Consider the following 16,995-nt stretch of genomic DNA (forward strand, 5'->3'; position numbering starts at 1 on the left):
AAATTGTGTCATTTGAGGTTAATTTACAAAGCGTTTTTGATGAATTGTCTCAGCTTGTGCCGCAAGCACTAAACTTTTTGGTAAACAGAATTCCTTTCTTTTAAATCTCATTTTAAGGTTTCGTTCTGACTTTCTGACTGAAGATGTGTGTTAATTAGTGCCTATTTACTCTCATAAATGAATACATGTGTGAAAATAATAAATTAGCTAAATTTTAATTTAACAAGTGATTCATGAAAGCGTTCTTCCTGTCGTTTGTGGCTGGGTACCATTCTGAGACCTGCACAAAGCAGGCATTTGGGGATAACTTTTGTTTTGTAGAATAAACTAGTGATGAGCATGAATGTCACATACTTTTAATTTTGCATCGTAATTTGTAATAATGATGTAAAATTGTACTCCGAAATTTCAGAAAAAAATCACGGATTGTAACTGCAGTCTTACTGAAGATTAGTGCATCATGGCCCATATGCAATTCACTTTTTCTCTTGGGTTATCTACTAGGAGATAATTTTGTATTCTCTTTAAAATAAGTTTTAAGCATTTCACAATTGAAAAGTACCTAAAAGTAAGCGAAAAAGTACTATTCTTTTGCTTGCTGGTGGTTTAAAGGGCATTTTATGACAAGGGTCCATGTGCAATTATTTTTTTCTCCTGCGTTTTCTCCTAGGTGATATTTTCAAACTTGTCAATAAAATGTCTTTTAAACCACCAGCAAGCAAGAAAATACTAAAAATAATTTTGATAGTGTCTTTTCACCTACTTTTTGATACTTTTTAAATTGCAAATTGCTGAAAAGTTACTTTAAATAGAAAATGAAAAATTATCTCCTGGGAGAAAACTTAGGAGAAGAAGTTAATTGCATATGGGCCCAGCAAGCAAGAAAATAAATTTGATAGTAGTTTTTCACCAACATCTGAGTACCTTATATACTTGTGTATAAGCCTAATTTTTCAGCACAAAAAATGTGCTGAAAAGTTACCCCCTCAACTTATATGCAAGTTATTGGAGCAGAACAGATGGTGGTGCAGGTTTTTGTTACTGGCAGAGGAGAGTAAGGATCGATCGTGCACTAGTGATCTCTTGCCAGCTGGCTCCCTGCTGTCTCTGTGCCCCCATCCCCTGCAACATGGTGTGCAGAGTGTGCTGCTCAAGACTATCTGTGTCCCATGGCTTGTGGAGTGGAGCATGCAAGCAAAGTCTCAGCGGTGCAATGATCAGGGATTCTTCCTGTGTGGCAATCGCTGTGTCTCATATCTATGATGCCATCTAGTGGCATCTTGAGACAGAGCTGTATCATCCTTGGGGCACATCTGACTATGAAGAAGGGGGCTGATTTGTACTGGAGATACATCTGGCTACTGTGGAGGGGACTATACTGGGGAGGGGGCTTATACATGAGTCAATCACTTTTTCCTGGTTTCTGGAGGAAAAGTGGGTACCTCGGCTAATGCACGGGTCAGCTTATGTGCGAGTTTATAAGGTACTTTTTCAATTGTCAAATGCTGAAAAGTTTAAAGAGAAGATGAACGTTATCTCCTATGGGAAAATGCAGGTGACAAAATTTAATTGCATATGGGCCAATGACTCTTATCTGTTTTTCATCTTGTCTCTATGAAATCTTTTAAGGACCTAACAAGCAAGACATACTAAAATATTTTGAGTGATTTTTTGTTGTTGTTGTTGTTTGGAAAGTGCTGAAAAATTATTTTATACAAAAGGTGCTCAAATAGATAAAGGAAATCTAAAGTCAATTTAAAAAAAAATGATTTTAACTTACCTGGGGCTTCTTGCAGCCCCCTGGAGTCCTCCTGTGCCCAAGAAGCCAGTCCAAGGTTGACTTAAAGAGGAACTCCAATGAAAATAATGTAATAAAAAAGTTCTTCATTTTTATAATAATTATGTATAAATTATTTAGTCCGTGTTTGCCCATTGTAGGATCTCTCCTCTCCCTGATTTACATTATGACATTCATCACATGGTAACATTTTACTGCTGGCAGTTGATGTCAGTGGAAGAAGATCCTGCTTGCTTTTTTGGCAGCTGTAAACAGCTATTTCCCACAATGCAATAAGGTTCACAGACAGGAAACTGTCAAGACCATGGTCCTGACATCACACTGTGGGAGGGGTTTTACCACAATATTACCCATACAGAACCCCTTGATGATCCATTTGAGAAAAGAAAAAGATTTCTCATGGAAAAGTGGGTATCAGCTACTGATTGGGATGAAGTTCAATTCTTGGTTACGGTTTCTCTTTAAAGGGAACCTGAAGCAAGTAAAATTATTTAAAATAAACACATAATGTAGCTGCAATTGAATAATACATACTACCCTCACTGTCAGTTCCCCTCAGAAGCTCACCATTTTCTTCTTACAGTGATCCCTTCCAGTTCTGACAATATTTTGTTAGAACTGAAATATACCAGTGTTGCTGTCAGTTATATATCAGCAGCTGTCAGTTACAACTGAATGTGCAAGGTAATGTCCATGTTTCCCTATGGCTCAAGTGGGTGATATTACATTTTAACAGTGTGCTGACCAGGAAGCTGCTATGGGGTAATGGCCATTTTTAAAATGGAGGACGGAGAAATCCATTGATCACAGTGGACAAATGGGACACAGGAGAGGAGAAAGAGATTGAGAAGTAGACCACACGGGAGGTAAGTATGACCTGTGTATGGTTATTTTGAATTTTTTTTTCAGTTCAGGTTCTCTTTAAGTATCCCTTTAAGGAGACATAATACGTTTTGTGAATTAAACCTATTGCCCGCTTAGGGGATGAGAGATATCTGCACCGCTTCATAGGAGGACCTTTTAAAAGGATGTATATCCTATATAATAAAACCCCTGTGTCCCTGCGTCCTCCTCTGTCCCTGTGTCCGTGCTTAGAGACCTGACAGTTTGCTGTCTGAGAACCTCATTGAATTGTGGTAAATAACAGCTTTTTCCAACTGCCAAGCAAGCAACATCTCCCTGTGTGCATATACTGCGGACAGCGGTGGAGGACGGGCGAGCAGGACGCGTCTGGGCATGCATTGCGGTGGAAGGGGGTGTAGTGGTCGTGGCCTAGCACCTGTTTTTTAACAGGCGGGCCTCTTTACTAGTTTTTATATAATGTAATAAAATAAATGTTTTATGTGTTTAGTGTCAGATGAATTGCCCATGTACAGTATCTCCTTTAATACAACAGTAGCTGTAGAAACGCCTTCTGAGAGCATTTCAATCCAGGCCAAGACACGTCACGTTTTTGAGGTCAAAAATGCAGTTTATGGCATTCTTTCAACTTGGATTACCAGCAAGGGAAAACAAGATATCTAAAACTGAATTACTAGAAAGGGAAAAAAATAGATATTTTAAAATGAATTACCAGCAAGGGAAAAAATAGATATTTAAAAATGAATTACCAGCAAGAGGAAAAAAATATATGTAAGAATGAAATGCTTTAACTGATAATGGACATGGGAATTGTATTTGTGGAACACCCCCAATGTAATAAGAGTTATTATTAACAGGGCTAGTGTGACTAGCAACGCAGACAATAGTCTATAGTTGTTCATAAATGGAGGATTCTGCTGTGTTCTTGTATCTCTTTAGAGAAGCTAATGTCTCCAACCCACTACCCTCTAGATTGTAAGTTCGCAAGGGCAGGGCCCTCCTCCTAGTGTTTCTTATTCTGCTGTAATTTATCATATGAACGTGTACCAGTATTGGTGATATCTCAAACCGCACATCAAATATGTATGTATTTGAACTTGTATTGCTGGATGTCCTGATTGTACTTCTCATTGAACTTCTCATACATCTATACTCCCCAATATTTGTTTTGTACTATGTACAGGGCTGCGGATGAAGCCAGCGCTATATAAATAAATAATAAGAAGCATACCGTGATAAGCTGTATCATCAGCTATTGTTCCGCTGCTTCCTTCATAGTTTTCTGTGAGGGCCCTTATCCACTGATCACATTTCCATCCCATATTTAGAAAACGCACAATTCCCAGATCATAAAGACACTATCAATTTAAAGTGTAACTGTCGGGCATAAAATCAAAAATCAATTTTTTATTTTTATCTGGTAAACAAGTAATAAAGATGCTAACCAGGCAATGCAAAAGTTTAAATCTCTATAACTTTTCTTGTTTATAAATGATCATTACTCAGTTTATCTGACTCTTATTTGTTACGTTGCCGCACAAAGGAAGTTGCCGGGCATGCTGGGTTGTCCTTTTTTGCTTCTATACATGAATTAAGTCTGAGGGGAAATAAAGAAGTTGCACAGGAAATGGAGTGCCATGTGATTTTAATTAATTAATTGTGTTAATTGTTTTTACTCCTCTGAGAAAATCACAGTGTTAGTACATTTTGCAGTGGAAAAGGATCCTGAAGGGAGATTTAAAAATATAAAAAGATACTCTTGCAACAAAAATAGCAATTTCCAGAAAATGGAGAGACCCCGCTATACCTTCAATATACGAGATCACCCAAATAATTAACATAAATTATGATTATGAAGTATCTACTCCTTCAATCAAAAATGGGAGAAATGGGACAGAAACTTATTCTAAATATTACCCATATACATCTACAAGTAATGTTTCCTTAAAGAGAACCCGAGGTGTGTTTAAAGAATGTTATCTGCATACAGAGGCTGGATCTGCCTTTACAGCCCAGCCTCTGTTGCTATCCCAAACCCCACTAAGGTCCCCCTGCACTCTGCAATCCCTCATAAATCACAGCCATGCTGTGAGGCTGTGTTTACATCTGTAGTGTCAGTCTCAGCTGCTCCCCCGCCTCCTGCATAGCTCCGATCCCTGCCCCTGTCCCTTCCCTCCAATCAGCAGGGAGGGAAGGGATGCAGGCGGGGACTGGAGTTCTGCAGGAGGCGGGGAGAGCAGCAGACTGACACTATAGAGATAAACACAGCCAGCTCTGACAAGCTGTTTGTCAGCAGCGTGGCTGTGATTTATGAGGGATTGCAGAGTGCAGGGGGACCTTAGGGGGGTTTGGGATAGCAACAGAGGCTGGGCTGTATAGGCAGATCCAGCCTCTGTATGCAGATAATATTCTTCAAACCCACCTCGGGTTCTCTTTAAAAGAAGATGACAATTAATTTGTAAGCTATCTCCTATAATCATTTTCTCCTTATGAGTGACTAACATACATATATATATATATATATATATATATATATATATATATATATATATATATATATATATACACAGAAAGCATAAATCATTTCTCTACTACATAACAAACACAGATATGTACTGTAGTATGGCACAGGTTAATGTGTTTTTTTATAAGGTTATACCTTATTGTTTATTTTTCTTTCTTTTTCTAATGAGTACCGCATTTTATTACTTTTACTCTGTGGAAATATAATGTTCTGTTATGCTGTATTGTTAAAAAATTTGTGACATAATCAAAATGCAACTATACTCTTTGTATGTGCAATCAGCATTCACTTAATAAAATGGTTTGAAAAGAAAAATATAAAAAGATATGTGCTTTCCTCCTATACTGTACCCCTTAACACTCCCCGGACCCCGCCCCCATGGAATATTGGTTAATCAGCAATAATGAGGGGACAGCTCTATTGAACTGCACTTGCTGCTTTTCTCCTCTTCCCACTAGAGGTCACAGTTTTGTGTAAGGGCAGCAGCCTTCATGATGATTGAAAGCCTGTGAATAACACTGTGGCCAGAGGGAGCAGGAATGAGCTCATATCAGCTGAGCTACTGTAAAGTATACCTGAAGGGGCAAATAATGAAAAACATTAGCTACCTCAGTAGTGGATAGCCTCTGCCCATGGTCGGGTGCACAGTCAGTAGACGAAGTGGAACTTTGCGATGGATGGGTGAGCTCTGGACTATTTCAACTACTGAAGTACGGTATCAATTTTTCTTCCCCTACTCATTAATGATTTCCTTTAAGCAGGGCCGTGCCGACACAGAGGCCGACGAGGCTGGAGCCTCGGGGCGGAAGTCATTGACAGTCTGTGCAGGCGCAAGGAGCAGCAGGACTGTTTTGCCTGGCTGCCCGCCTTTCCCCCCGTGGTCACGCTGCCTGCGCCCCGCCTCAGTTCACACAGTGCTCGCTGACCAGGCTGGCTGCAGTGCCGGGGAAGACAGAGCGGGAGCAGAGTCAGTGGATACATTTCACTCCGCTCTGTGCCTGTTGCCATGGTCACCGATGCCGTCCGCCGCCAGCCCCTCTCATAGAGAAAGCCAGCGTGCATCTCTCTGGCACAGGAGTGACATCAGCAGCCTGTGAGTTCCGCCCCCTTGAAGCTGGCTGAATGTGCCTCAGCGTCTCCTGTCCTGTGAGTCAGCAGCTAGGAGGAGTTAGGCAGGAGACAGTGTATGGTGGATTCCTCTGTGCTGGCCCCGTCCTGTGGTCATAGGCAACTCAAGTAAGTGTGTCTGTCTGAGTCCTCATGTCACTCAGACAGCCAAGACAAGTGCCCAGTTAATATGTATATTTGTATATGATCAGCGCCCTCCCCTCAGACAAGTCACAAGGGAGAGGAGCAGCAGCTGCAGCACACAGACAGTGATGTGTTGTCACAGTCAGGGTGGCTGATGAGACAATGAATTCTGCACTAGCACACCAATAAATAATGGAATTATTATTTATCTTTATGTTCTGATCATTAATAGACCCTGAACTGAGGAAAAAAAAAGACTTTTTAACATACCTGGGGCTTCCTCTAGCCCCCTGTAGTCTCCACGGTCCCACAGGTTCCCCGTCAGTCATCCAGCTGGAGCTCTTGAAATCCTCTAACTTCGCTCAAAGTCGTGGTAAAGTGCGCTTGCACGGCTCGTAAGCGCTCCTGGCAAGATGGCACAGGCCGTCTCCATAAGCTTGCTGTGCATGCGCGGTTCTCTGATGACTGAACTGCGTGTGTGCAGTAAGCTTACAGAGATGGCCTGCGTCATCTTGCCAGGAGTGCGGATGAGCCGTGCATGCGCACTTTGCCGCGACTTCGAGCGAAGTTACAGGCTTGCTCCATTATGTGAATTGTCCGGGGAAAAGCTGCGCCATTATGTGAATTGTCTGAGGAAAAGCTGCGCCATTATGTGAATTGTCTGAGGAAAAGCTGCGCCATTATGTGAATTGTCTGGGGAAACGCTGCGCCATTATGTGAATTGTCTGGGGAAACACAGCGCCATTATGTGAATTGTCTGGGGAAACACTGCGCCATTATGTGAATTGTCTGAGGAAAGGCTGCGCCATTATGTGAATTGTCTGAGGAAAGGCTGCGCCATTATGTGAATTGTCTGAGGAAAGGCTGCACCATTATGTAAACTGTCTGGGGAAAAGCTGCACCATTATGTGAACTGTCTGGGGAAAAGCTGCGCCATTATGTGAATTGTCTGGGGAAACATTGCGCCATTATGTGAATTGTCTGTGGAAACGCTGCACCATTATGTGAACTGTCTGAGGAAAGGCTGCGCCATTATGTGAATTGTCTGTGGAAACGCTGCACCATTATGTGAACTGTCTGAAGAAAAGCTGCGCCATTATGTGAATTGTCTGAGGAAAAGCTGCACCATTATGTGAACTGTCTGGGGAAAAGCTGCACCATTATGTGAATTGTCTGGGGAAAAGCTGTGCCATTATGTGAATTGTCTGGGGAAAAGCTGCGCCATTATGTGAATTGTCTGGGGAAAAGCAGCACCATTATGTGAACTGTCTGGGGAAACACTGCGCCATTATGTGAATTGTCTGAGGAAAGGCTGCACCATTATGTGAATTGTCTGGGGAAAATCTGCACCATTATGTGAATTGTCTGGGGAAACGCTGCACCATTATGTGAACTGTCTGAGGAAAGGCTGCACCATTATGTGAATTGTCTGAGGAAACACTGCGCCATTATGTGAATTGTCTGGGGAAAATCTGCACCATTATGTGAATTGTCTGGGGAAACGCTGCACCATTATGTGAATTGTGTGGGGAAACGCTGCACCATTATGTGAACTGTCTGAGGAAAGGCTGCGCCATTATGTAAACTTTCTGGGGAAAAGCTGCACCATTATGTGAACTGTCTGGGGAAAATTTGCACCATTATGTGAATTGTCTGGGGAAACGCTGCGTCATTATGTGAATTGTCTGAGGAAAGGCTGTGCCATTATGTAAACTGTCTGGGGAAAAGCTGCACCATTATGTGAACTGTCTGGGGAAAAGCTGCACCATTATGTGAACTGTCTGGGGAAAAGCAGCACCATTATGTGAATTGTCTGGGGAAAAGCTGCACCATTATGTGAATTGTCTGGGGAAAAGCTGCACCATTATGTGAACTGTCTGGGGAAAAGCTGCACCATTATGTGAATTGTCTGGGGAAACATTGCGCCATTATGTGAATTGTCTGTGGAAACGCTGCACCATTATGTGAATTGTCTGAGGAAAGGCTGTGCCATTATGTAAATTGTCTGTGGAAAAGCTGCACCATTATGTGAACTGTCTGGGGAAAAGCAGCACCATTATGTGAACTGTCTGGGGAAAAGCAGCACCATTATGTGAATTGTCTGGGGAAAAGCTGCACCATTATGTGAACTGTCTGGGGAAAAGCTGCACCATTATGTGAATTGTCTGGGGAAACATTGCGCCATTATGTGAATTGTCTGTGGAAACGCTGCACCATTATGTGAACTGTCTGAGGAAAAGCTGCGCCATTATGTGAATTGTCTGAGGAAAGGCTGTGCCATTATGTAAACTGTCTGGGGAAAAGCTGCACCATTATGTGAATTGTCTGGGGAAAAGCTGCACCATTATGTGAATTGTCTGGGGAAAAGCTGCACCATTATGTGAACTGTCTGGGGAAAAGCTGCACCATTATGTGAATTGTCTGGGGAAACATTGCGCCATTATGTGAATTGTCTGTGGAAACGCTGCACCATTATGTGAACTGTCTGAGGAAACGCTGCACCATTATGTGAATTGTCTGGGGAAAAGCTGCACCATTATGTGAATTGTCTGGGGAAACATTGCGCCATTATGTGAATTGTCTGTGGAAACGCTGCACCATTATGTGAACTGTCTGAGGAAAGGCTGCGCCATTATGTGAATTGTCTGAGGAAACGCTGCACCATTATGTGAATTGTCTGTGGAAAAGCTGCGCCATTATGTGAACTGTCTGAGGAAAGGCTGCGCCATTATGTGAATTGTCTGAGGAAACGCTGCACCATTATGTGAATTGTCTGTGGAAAAGCTGCACCATTATGTGAACTGTCTGGGGAAAAGCTGCACCATTATGTGAACTGTCTGGGGAAAAGCTGTGCCATTATGTGAACTGTCTGGGGAAAAGCTGCACCATTATGTGAATTGTCTGGGGAAAAGCAGCACCATTATGTGAATTGTCTGGGGAAAAGCAGCACCATTATGTGAATTGTCTGGGGAAACGGTGCCCTATGATGTGAATTGTCTGAGGAAACACTGCGCCATTATGTGAATTGTCTGTGGAAAAGCTGCGCCATTATGTGAACTGTCTGAGGAAAGGCTGCGCCATTATGTGAATTGTCTGAGGAAACGCTGCACCATTATGTGAATTGTCTGTGGAAAAGCTGCACCATTATGTGAACTGTCTGGGGAAAAGCTGCACCATTATGTGAACTGTCTGGGGAAAAGCTGTGCCATTATGTGAACTGTCTGGGGAAAAGCTGCACCATTATGTGAATTGTCTGGGGAAAAGCAGCACCATTATGTGAATTGTCTGAGGAAACGCTGCACCATTATGTGAATTGTCTGGGGAAAAGCTGCACCATTATGTGAATTGTCTGGGGAAACATTGCGCCATTATGTGAATTGTCTGTGGAAACGCTGCACCATTATGTGAACTGTCTGAGGAAAGGCTGCGCCATTATGTGAATTGTCTGAGGAAACGCTGCACCATTATGTGAATTGTCTGTGGAAAAGCTGCGCCATTATGTGAACTGTCTGAGGAAAGGCTGCGCCATTATGTGAATTGTCTGAGGAAACGCTGCACCATTATGTGAATTGTCTGTGGAAAAGCTGCACCATTATGTGAACTGTCTGGGGAAAAGCTGCACCATTATGTGAACTGTCTGGGGAAAAGCTGTGCCATTATGTGAACTGTCTGGGGAAAAGCTGCACCATTATGTGAATTGTCTGGGGAAAAGCAGCACCATTATGTGAATTGTCTGGGGAAAAGCAGCACCATTATGTGAATTGTCTGGGGAAACGGTGCCCTATGATGTGAATTGTCTGAGGAAACACTGCGCCATTATGTGAATTGTCTGTGGAAAAGCTGCGCCATTATGTGAACTGTCTGAGGAAAGGCTGCGCCATTATGTGAATTGTCTGAGGAAAGGCTGCACCATTATGTGAATTGTCTGGGGAAAAGCTGCACCATTATGTGAACTGTCTGAGGAAAGGCTGCACCATTATGTGAATTGTCTGAGGAAACGCTGCACCATTATGTGAATTGTCTGGGGAAAATCTGCACCATTATGTGAATTGTCTGGGGAAACGCTGCACCATTATGTGAATTGTGTGGGGAAACGCTGCACCATTATGTGAACTGTCTGAGGAAAGGCTGCGCCATTATGTAAACTTTCTGGGGAAAAGCTGCACCATTATGTGAACTGTCTGGGGAAAATTTGCACCATTATGTGAATTGTCTGGGGAAACGCTGCGTCATTATGTGAATTGTCTGAGGAAAGGCTGTGCCATTATGTAAACTGTCTGGGGAAAAGCTGCACCATTATGTGAACTGTCTGGGGAAAAGCAGCACCATTATGTGAATTGTCTGGGGAAAAGCTGCACCATTATGTGAATTGTCTGGGGAAAAGCTGCACCATTATGTGAACTGTCTGGGGAAAAGCTGCACCATTATGTGAATTGTCTGGGGAAACATTGCGCCATTATGTGAATTGTCTGTGGAAACGCTGCACCATTATGTGAATTGTCTGAGGAAAGGCTGTGCCATTATGTAAATTGTCTGTGGAAAAGCTGCACCATTATGTGAACTGTCTGGGGAAAAGCAGCACCATTATGTGAACTGTCTGGGGAAAAGCAGCACCATTATGTGAATTGTCTGGGGAAAAGCTGCACCATTATGTGAACTGTCTGGGGAAAAGCTGCACCATTATGTGAATTGTCTGGGGAAACATTGCGCCATTATGTGAATTGTCTGTGGAAACGCTGCACCATTATGTGAACTGTCTGAGGAAAAGCTGCGCCATTATGTGAATTGTCTGAGGAAAGGCTGTGCCATTATGTAAACTGTCTGGGGAAAAGCTGCACCATTATGTGAATTGTCTGGGGAAAAGCTGCACCATTATGTGAATTGTCTGGGGAAAAGCTGCACCATTATGTGAACTGTCTGGGGAAAAGCTGCACCATTATGTGAATTGTCTGGGGAAACATTGCGCCATTATGTGAATTGTCTGTGGAAACGCTGCACCATTATGTGAACTGTCTGAGGAAACGCTGCACCATTATGTGAATTGTCTGGGGAAAAGCTGCACCATTATGTGAATTGTCTGGGGAAACATTGCGCCATTATGTGAATTGTCTGTGGAAACGCTGCACCATTATGTGAACTGTCTGAGGAAAGGCTGCGCCATTATGTGAATTGTCTGAGGAAACGCTGCACCATTATGTGAATTGTCTGTGGAAAAGCTGCGCCATTATGTGAACTGTCTGAGGAAAGGCTGCGCCATTATGTGAATTGTCTGAGGAAACGCTGCACCATTATGTGAATTGTCTGTGGAAAAGCTGCACCATTATGTGAACTGTCTGGGGAAAAGCTGCACCATTATGTGAACTGTCTGGGGAAAAGCTGTGCCATTATGTGAACTGTCTGGGGAAAAGCTGCACCATTATGTGAATTGTCTGGGGAAAAGCAGCACCATTATGTGAATTGTCTGGGGAAAAGCAGCACCATTATGTGAATTGTCTGGGGAAACGGTGCCCTATGATGTGAATTGTCTGAGGAAACACTGCGCCATTATGTGAATTGTCTGTGGAAAAGCTGCGCCATTATGTGAACTGTCTGAGGAAAGGCTGCGCCATTATGTGAATTGTCTGAGGAAACGCTGCACCATTATGTGAATTGTCTGTGGAAAAGCTGCACCATTATGTGAACTGTCTGGGGAAAAGCTGCACCATTATGTGAACTGTCTGGGGAAAAGCTGTGCCATTATGTGAACTGTCTGGGGAAAAGCTGCACCATTATGTGAATTGTCTGGGGAAAAGCAGCACCATTATGTGAATTGTCTGGGGAAAAGCAGCACCATTATGTGAATTGTCTGGGGAAACGGTGCCCTATGATGTGAATTGTCTGAGGAAACACTGCGCCATTATGTGAATTGTCTGTGGAAAAGCTGCGCCATTATGTGAACTGTCTGAGGAAAGGCTGCGCCATTATGTGAATTGTCTGAGGAAAGGCTGCACCATTATGTGAATTGTCTGGGGAAAAGCAGCACCATTATGTGAATTGTCTGGGGAAACGGTGCCCTATGATGTGAATTGTCTGGGGAAAAGCTGCACCATTATGTGAATTGTCTGGGGAAAAGCTGCACCATTATGTGAATTGTCTGGGGAAAAGCTGCACCATTATGTGAACTGTCTGGGGAAAAGCTGCACCATTATGTGAATTGTCTGGGGAAAAGCAGCACCATTATGTGAATTGTCTGGGGAAACGGTGCCCTATGATGTGAATTGTCTGGGGAAAAGCTGCACCATTATGTGAATTGTCTGGGGAAAAGCAGCACCATTATGTGAATTGTCTGGGGAAACGGTGCCCTATGATGTGAATTGTCTGGGGAAAAGCTGCACCATTATGTGAATTGTCTGGGGAAAAGCTGCACCATTATGTGAATTGTCTGGGGAAAAGCTGCACCATTATGTGAACTGTCTGGGGAAAAGCTGCACCATTATGTGAATTGTCTGGGGAAACATTGCGCCATTATGTGAATTGTCTGTGGAAACGCTGCACCATTATGTGAACTGTCTGAGGAAACGCTGCACCATTATGTGAATTGTCTGGGGAAAAGCTGCACCATTATGTGAATTGTCTGGGGAAACATTGCGCCATTATGTGAATTGTCTGTGGAAACGCTGCACCATTATGTGAACTGTCTGAGGAAAGGCTGCGCCATTATGTGAATTGTCTGAGGAAACGCTGCACCATTATGTGAATTGTCTGTGGAAAAGCTGCGCCATTATGTGAACTGTCTGAGGAAAGGCTGCGCCATTATGTGAATTGTCTGAGGAAACGCTGCACCATTATGTGAATTGTCTGTGGAAAAGCTGCACCATTATGTGAACTGTCTGGGGAAAAGCTGCACCATTATGTGAACTGTCTGGGGAAAAGCTGTGCCATTATGTGAACTGTCTGGGGAAAAGCTGCACCATTATGTGAATTGTCTGGGGAAAAGCAGCACCATTATGTGAATTGTCTGGGGAAAAGCAGCACCATTATGTGAATTGTCTGGGGAAACGGTGCCCTATGATGTGAATTGTCTGAGGAAACACTGCGCCATTATGTGAATTGTCTGTGGAAAAGCTGCGCCATTATGTGAACTGTCTGAGGAAAGGCTGCGCCATTATGTGAATTGTCTGAGGAAACGCTGCACCATTATGTGAATTGTCTGTGGAAAAGCTGCACCATTATGTGAACTGTCTGGGGAAAAGCTGCACCATTATGTGAACTGTCTGGGGAAAAGCAGCACCATTATGTGAATTGTCTGTGGAAAAGCTGCACCATTATGTGAACTGTCTGGGGAAAAGCTGCACCATTATGTGAACTGTCTGGGGAAAAGCTGTGCCATTATGTGAACTGTCTGGGGAAAAGCTGCACCATTATGTGAATTGTCTGGGGAAAAGCAGCACCATTATGTGAATTGTCTGGGGAAAAGCAGCACCATTATGTGAATTGTCTGGGGAAAAGCTGCACCATTATGTGAATTGTCTGGGGAAAAGCTGCACCATTATGTGAATTGTCTGGGGAAAAGCTGCACCATTATGTGAACTGTCTGGGGAAAAGCTGCACCATTATGTGAATTGTCTGGGGAAAAGCAGCACCATTATGTGAATTGTCTGGGGAAACGGTGCCCTATGATGTGAATTGTCTGGGGAAAAGCTGCACCATTATGTGAATTGTCTGGGGAAAAGCAGCACCATTATGTGAATTGTCTGGGGAAACGGTGCCCTATGATGTGAATTGTCTGGGGAAAAGCTGCACCATTATGTGAATTGTCTGGGGAAAAGCTGCACCATTATGTGAATTGTCTGGGGAAAAGCTGCACCATTATGTGAACTGTCTGGGGAAAAGCTGCACCATTATGTGAATTGTCTGGGGAAACATTGCGCCATTATGTGAATTGTCTGTGGAAACGCTGCACCATTATGTGAACTGTCTGAGGAAACGCTGCACCATTATGTGAATTGTCTGGGGAAAAGCTGCACCATTATGTGAATTGTCTGGGGAAACATTGCGCCATTATGTGAATTGTCTGTGGAAACGCTGCACCATTATGTGAACTGTCTGAGGAAAGGCTGCGCCATTATGTGAATTGTCTGAGGAAACGCTGCACCATTATGTGAATTGTCTGTGGAAAAGCTGCGCCATTATGTGAACTGTCTGAGGAAAGGCTGCGCCATTATGTGAATTGTCTGAGGAAACGCTGCACCATTATGTGAATTGTCTGTGGAAAAGCTGCACCATTATGTGAACTGTCTGGGGAAAAGCTGCACCATTATGTGAACTGTCTGGGGAAAAGCTGTGCCATTATGTGAACTGTCTGGGGAAAAGCTGCACCATTATGTGAATTGTCTGGGGAAAAGCAGCACCATTATGTGAATTGTCTGGGGAAAAGCAGCACCATTATGTGAATTGTCTGGGGAAACGGTGCCCTATGATGTGAATTGTCTGAGGAAACACTGCGCCATTATGTGAATTGTCTGTGGAAAAGCTGCGCCATTATGTGAACTGTCTGAGGAAAGGCTGCGCCATTATGTGAATTGTCTGAGGAAACGCTGCACCATTATGTGAATTGTCTGTGGAAAAGCTGCACCATTATGTGAACTGTCTGGGGAAAAGCTGCACCATTATGTGAACTGTCTGGGGAAAAGCAGCACCATTATGTGAATTGTCTGTGGAAAAGCTGCACCATTATGTGAACTGTCTGGGGAAAAGCTGCACCATTATGTGAACTGTCTGGGGAAAAGCTGTGCCATTATGTGAACTGTCTGGGGAAAAGCTGCACCATTATGTGAATTGTCTGGGGAAAAGCAGCACCATTATGTGAATTGTCTGGGGAAAAGCAGCACCATTATGTGAATTGTCTGGGGAAACGGTGCCCTATGATGTGAATTGTCTGAGGAAACACTGCGCCATTATGTGAATTGTCTGAGGAAACGCTGCACCATTATGTGAATTGTCTGTGGAAAAGCTGCGCCATTATGTGAACTGTCTGAGGAAAGGCTGCGCCATTATGTGAATTGTCTGAGGAAACGCTGCACCATTATGTGAATTGTCTGTGGAAAAGCTGCACCATTATGTGAACTGTCTGGGGAAAAGCTGCACCATTATGTGAACTGTCTGGGGAAAAGCTGTGCCATTATGTGAACTGTCTGGGGAAAAGCTGCACCATTATGTGAATTGTCTGGGGAAAAGCAGCACCATTATGTGAATTGTCTGGGGAAAAGCAGCACCATTATGTGAATTGTCTGGGGAAACGGTGCCCTATGATGTGAATTGTCTGAGGAAACACTGCGCCATTATGTGAATTGTCTGAGGAAAGGCTGTGCCATTATGTGAATTGTCTGGGGAAAAGCTGCACCATTATGTGAACTGTCTGGGGAAAAGCTGCGCCATTATGTGAATTGTCTGGGGAAACGGTGCCCTATGATGTGAATTGTCTGGGGAAACGCTGCACCATTATATGTATTTTCTGTTGAAAAGCTCCCGTATTACATGTCTTGCTGACTGAAGGGTTCTGCCTGCTGTCCCTGTCCCTTGTTTGTAGGTGGGGGGGGGGACACATTGTGTAATTACCTTTAGGGTCCCTTGCCTGTGTTTTGGGAGAAAACTAGGGCCCACTGTCTTTACGTTACACTGTTACATTTAGCTCCACCCACATCTTTTCATGGCCACACCCATCGGGGGGGGGGGGGGGGCGCACTTGGACACCTCAGCCTCTGTTGGTGGCGGACCTTGTCCCGGCCCTGCCTTTAAGTTGTAAGTCTTCAGGTGGAGGAAGATTACATTTATAAAGGTTCTATATCTGTGCACTTAGCCTTTATCTACATTTTCTGTGTTTCTGTATTAAAGCACACCTGAAGTGAGAGGTAAATGGAGACTGCCATATTTATTACCTTTTAAACAATACACATTTCCTGGCTGTCCTACTGATCATCTGCCTCTAATACTTTTAGCCACAGACCCTGAATAAGCATGTACATCAGATATTTCTGACTGAAGTTTGACTGGATTTGCCACATGCTTGTTTCAGGTGTGTGATTCAGACACTGCTGATGCATTAAAGATCCCCAGGGCTGCCAGGAAACTGGTATTGTTTAAAAGTAAAGAAATATGCCCTCCTTTATATCCCTCTCACTTCAGTTGTCCTTTAACTGCACTTCTTATGCCACACACACAAAGCATAGTGGCTGCCAACAGATCAAAGTACTCCGTTAATGAGGCACAGTTTTGCAGACAGCAGATCAAATGATGCTGGAAAAGAAAGCTCAATAATGTATACATATAACAAGAAAATTAGATGAGTTATATACATTTTTTTATTTGCATTCATATGCATTCACAATAGAAATTTATATTCTATTATAAAGCTATCCCTTTGCTATAAGTCAGAAATAGCACCTAACTAGACATTGGGGGTTCAGTGCTGGACCATACTACTAAAAAACAAAATTACTAATGGGTGAAACTGCCAATTCTTGTTTTGCTATATTTGAATTAAGACTATGCAGCATATTTACAATGGATTTCCTTTGTAAAT

The 16,995-nt window shown here is 43.2% G+C and overlaps 1 protein-coding gene across 9 annotated transcripts in view; it reads left to right on the top strand.

Moving 5' to 3' along the window:
- Positions 1-16,995, top strand: part of LOC137546613 (delta-type opioid receptor-like) — a 146,807-nt gene that overhangs the window by 52,986 nt on the left and 76,826 nt on the right. For 3 of the 9 annotated variants that reach the window (XM_068269273.1, XM_068269276.1, XM_068269278.1), the window contains exon 1: positions 6,230-6,419. The exons of 2 other annotated variants lie outside the window; for them this stretch is intronic. Coding sequence is in view for 1 of the 7 variants with exons in the window: in XM_068269278.1 (XP_068125379.1) it covers positions 6,370-6,419 (50 nt within the window). In the remaining 6 variants the exon portion in view is untranslated. Of the gene's footprint in view, positions 1-6,229; positions 6,420-16,995 lie in introns of those variants that run through there. 4 more of the 9 variants (XM_068269271.1, XM_068269279.1, XM_068269272.1 and 1 more) reach the window with 2 other exon arrangements.

Source organism: Hyperolius riggenbachi, chromosome 2, assembly GCF_040937935.1.
Source record: "Hyperolius riggenbachi isolate aHypRig1 chromosome 2, aHypRig1.pri, whole genome shotgun sequence".
NCBI lineage: Eukaryota > Metazoa > Chordata > Amphibia > Anura > Hyperoliidae > Hyperolius > Hyperolius riggenbachi.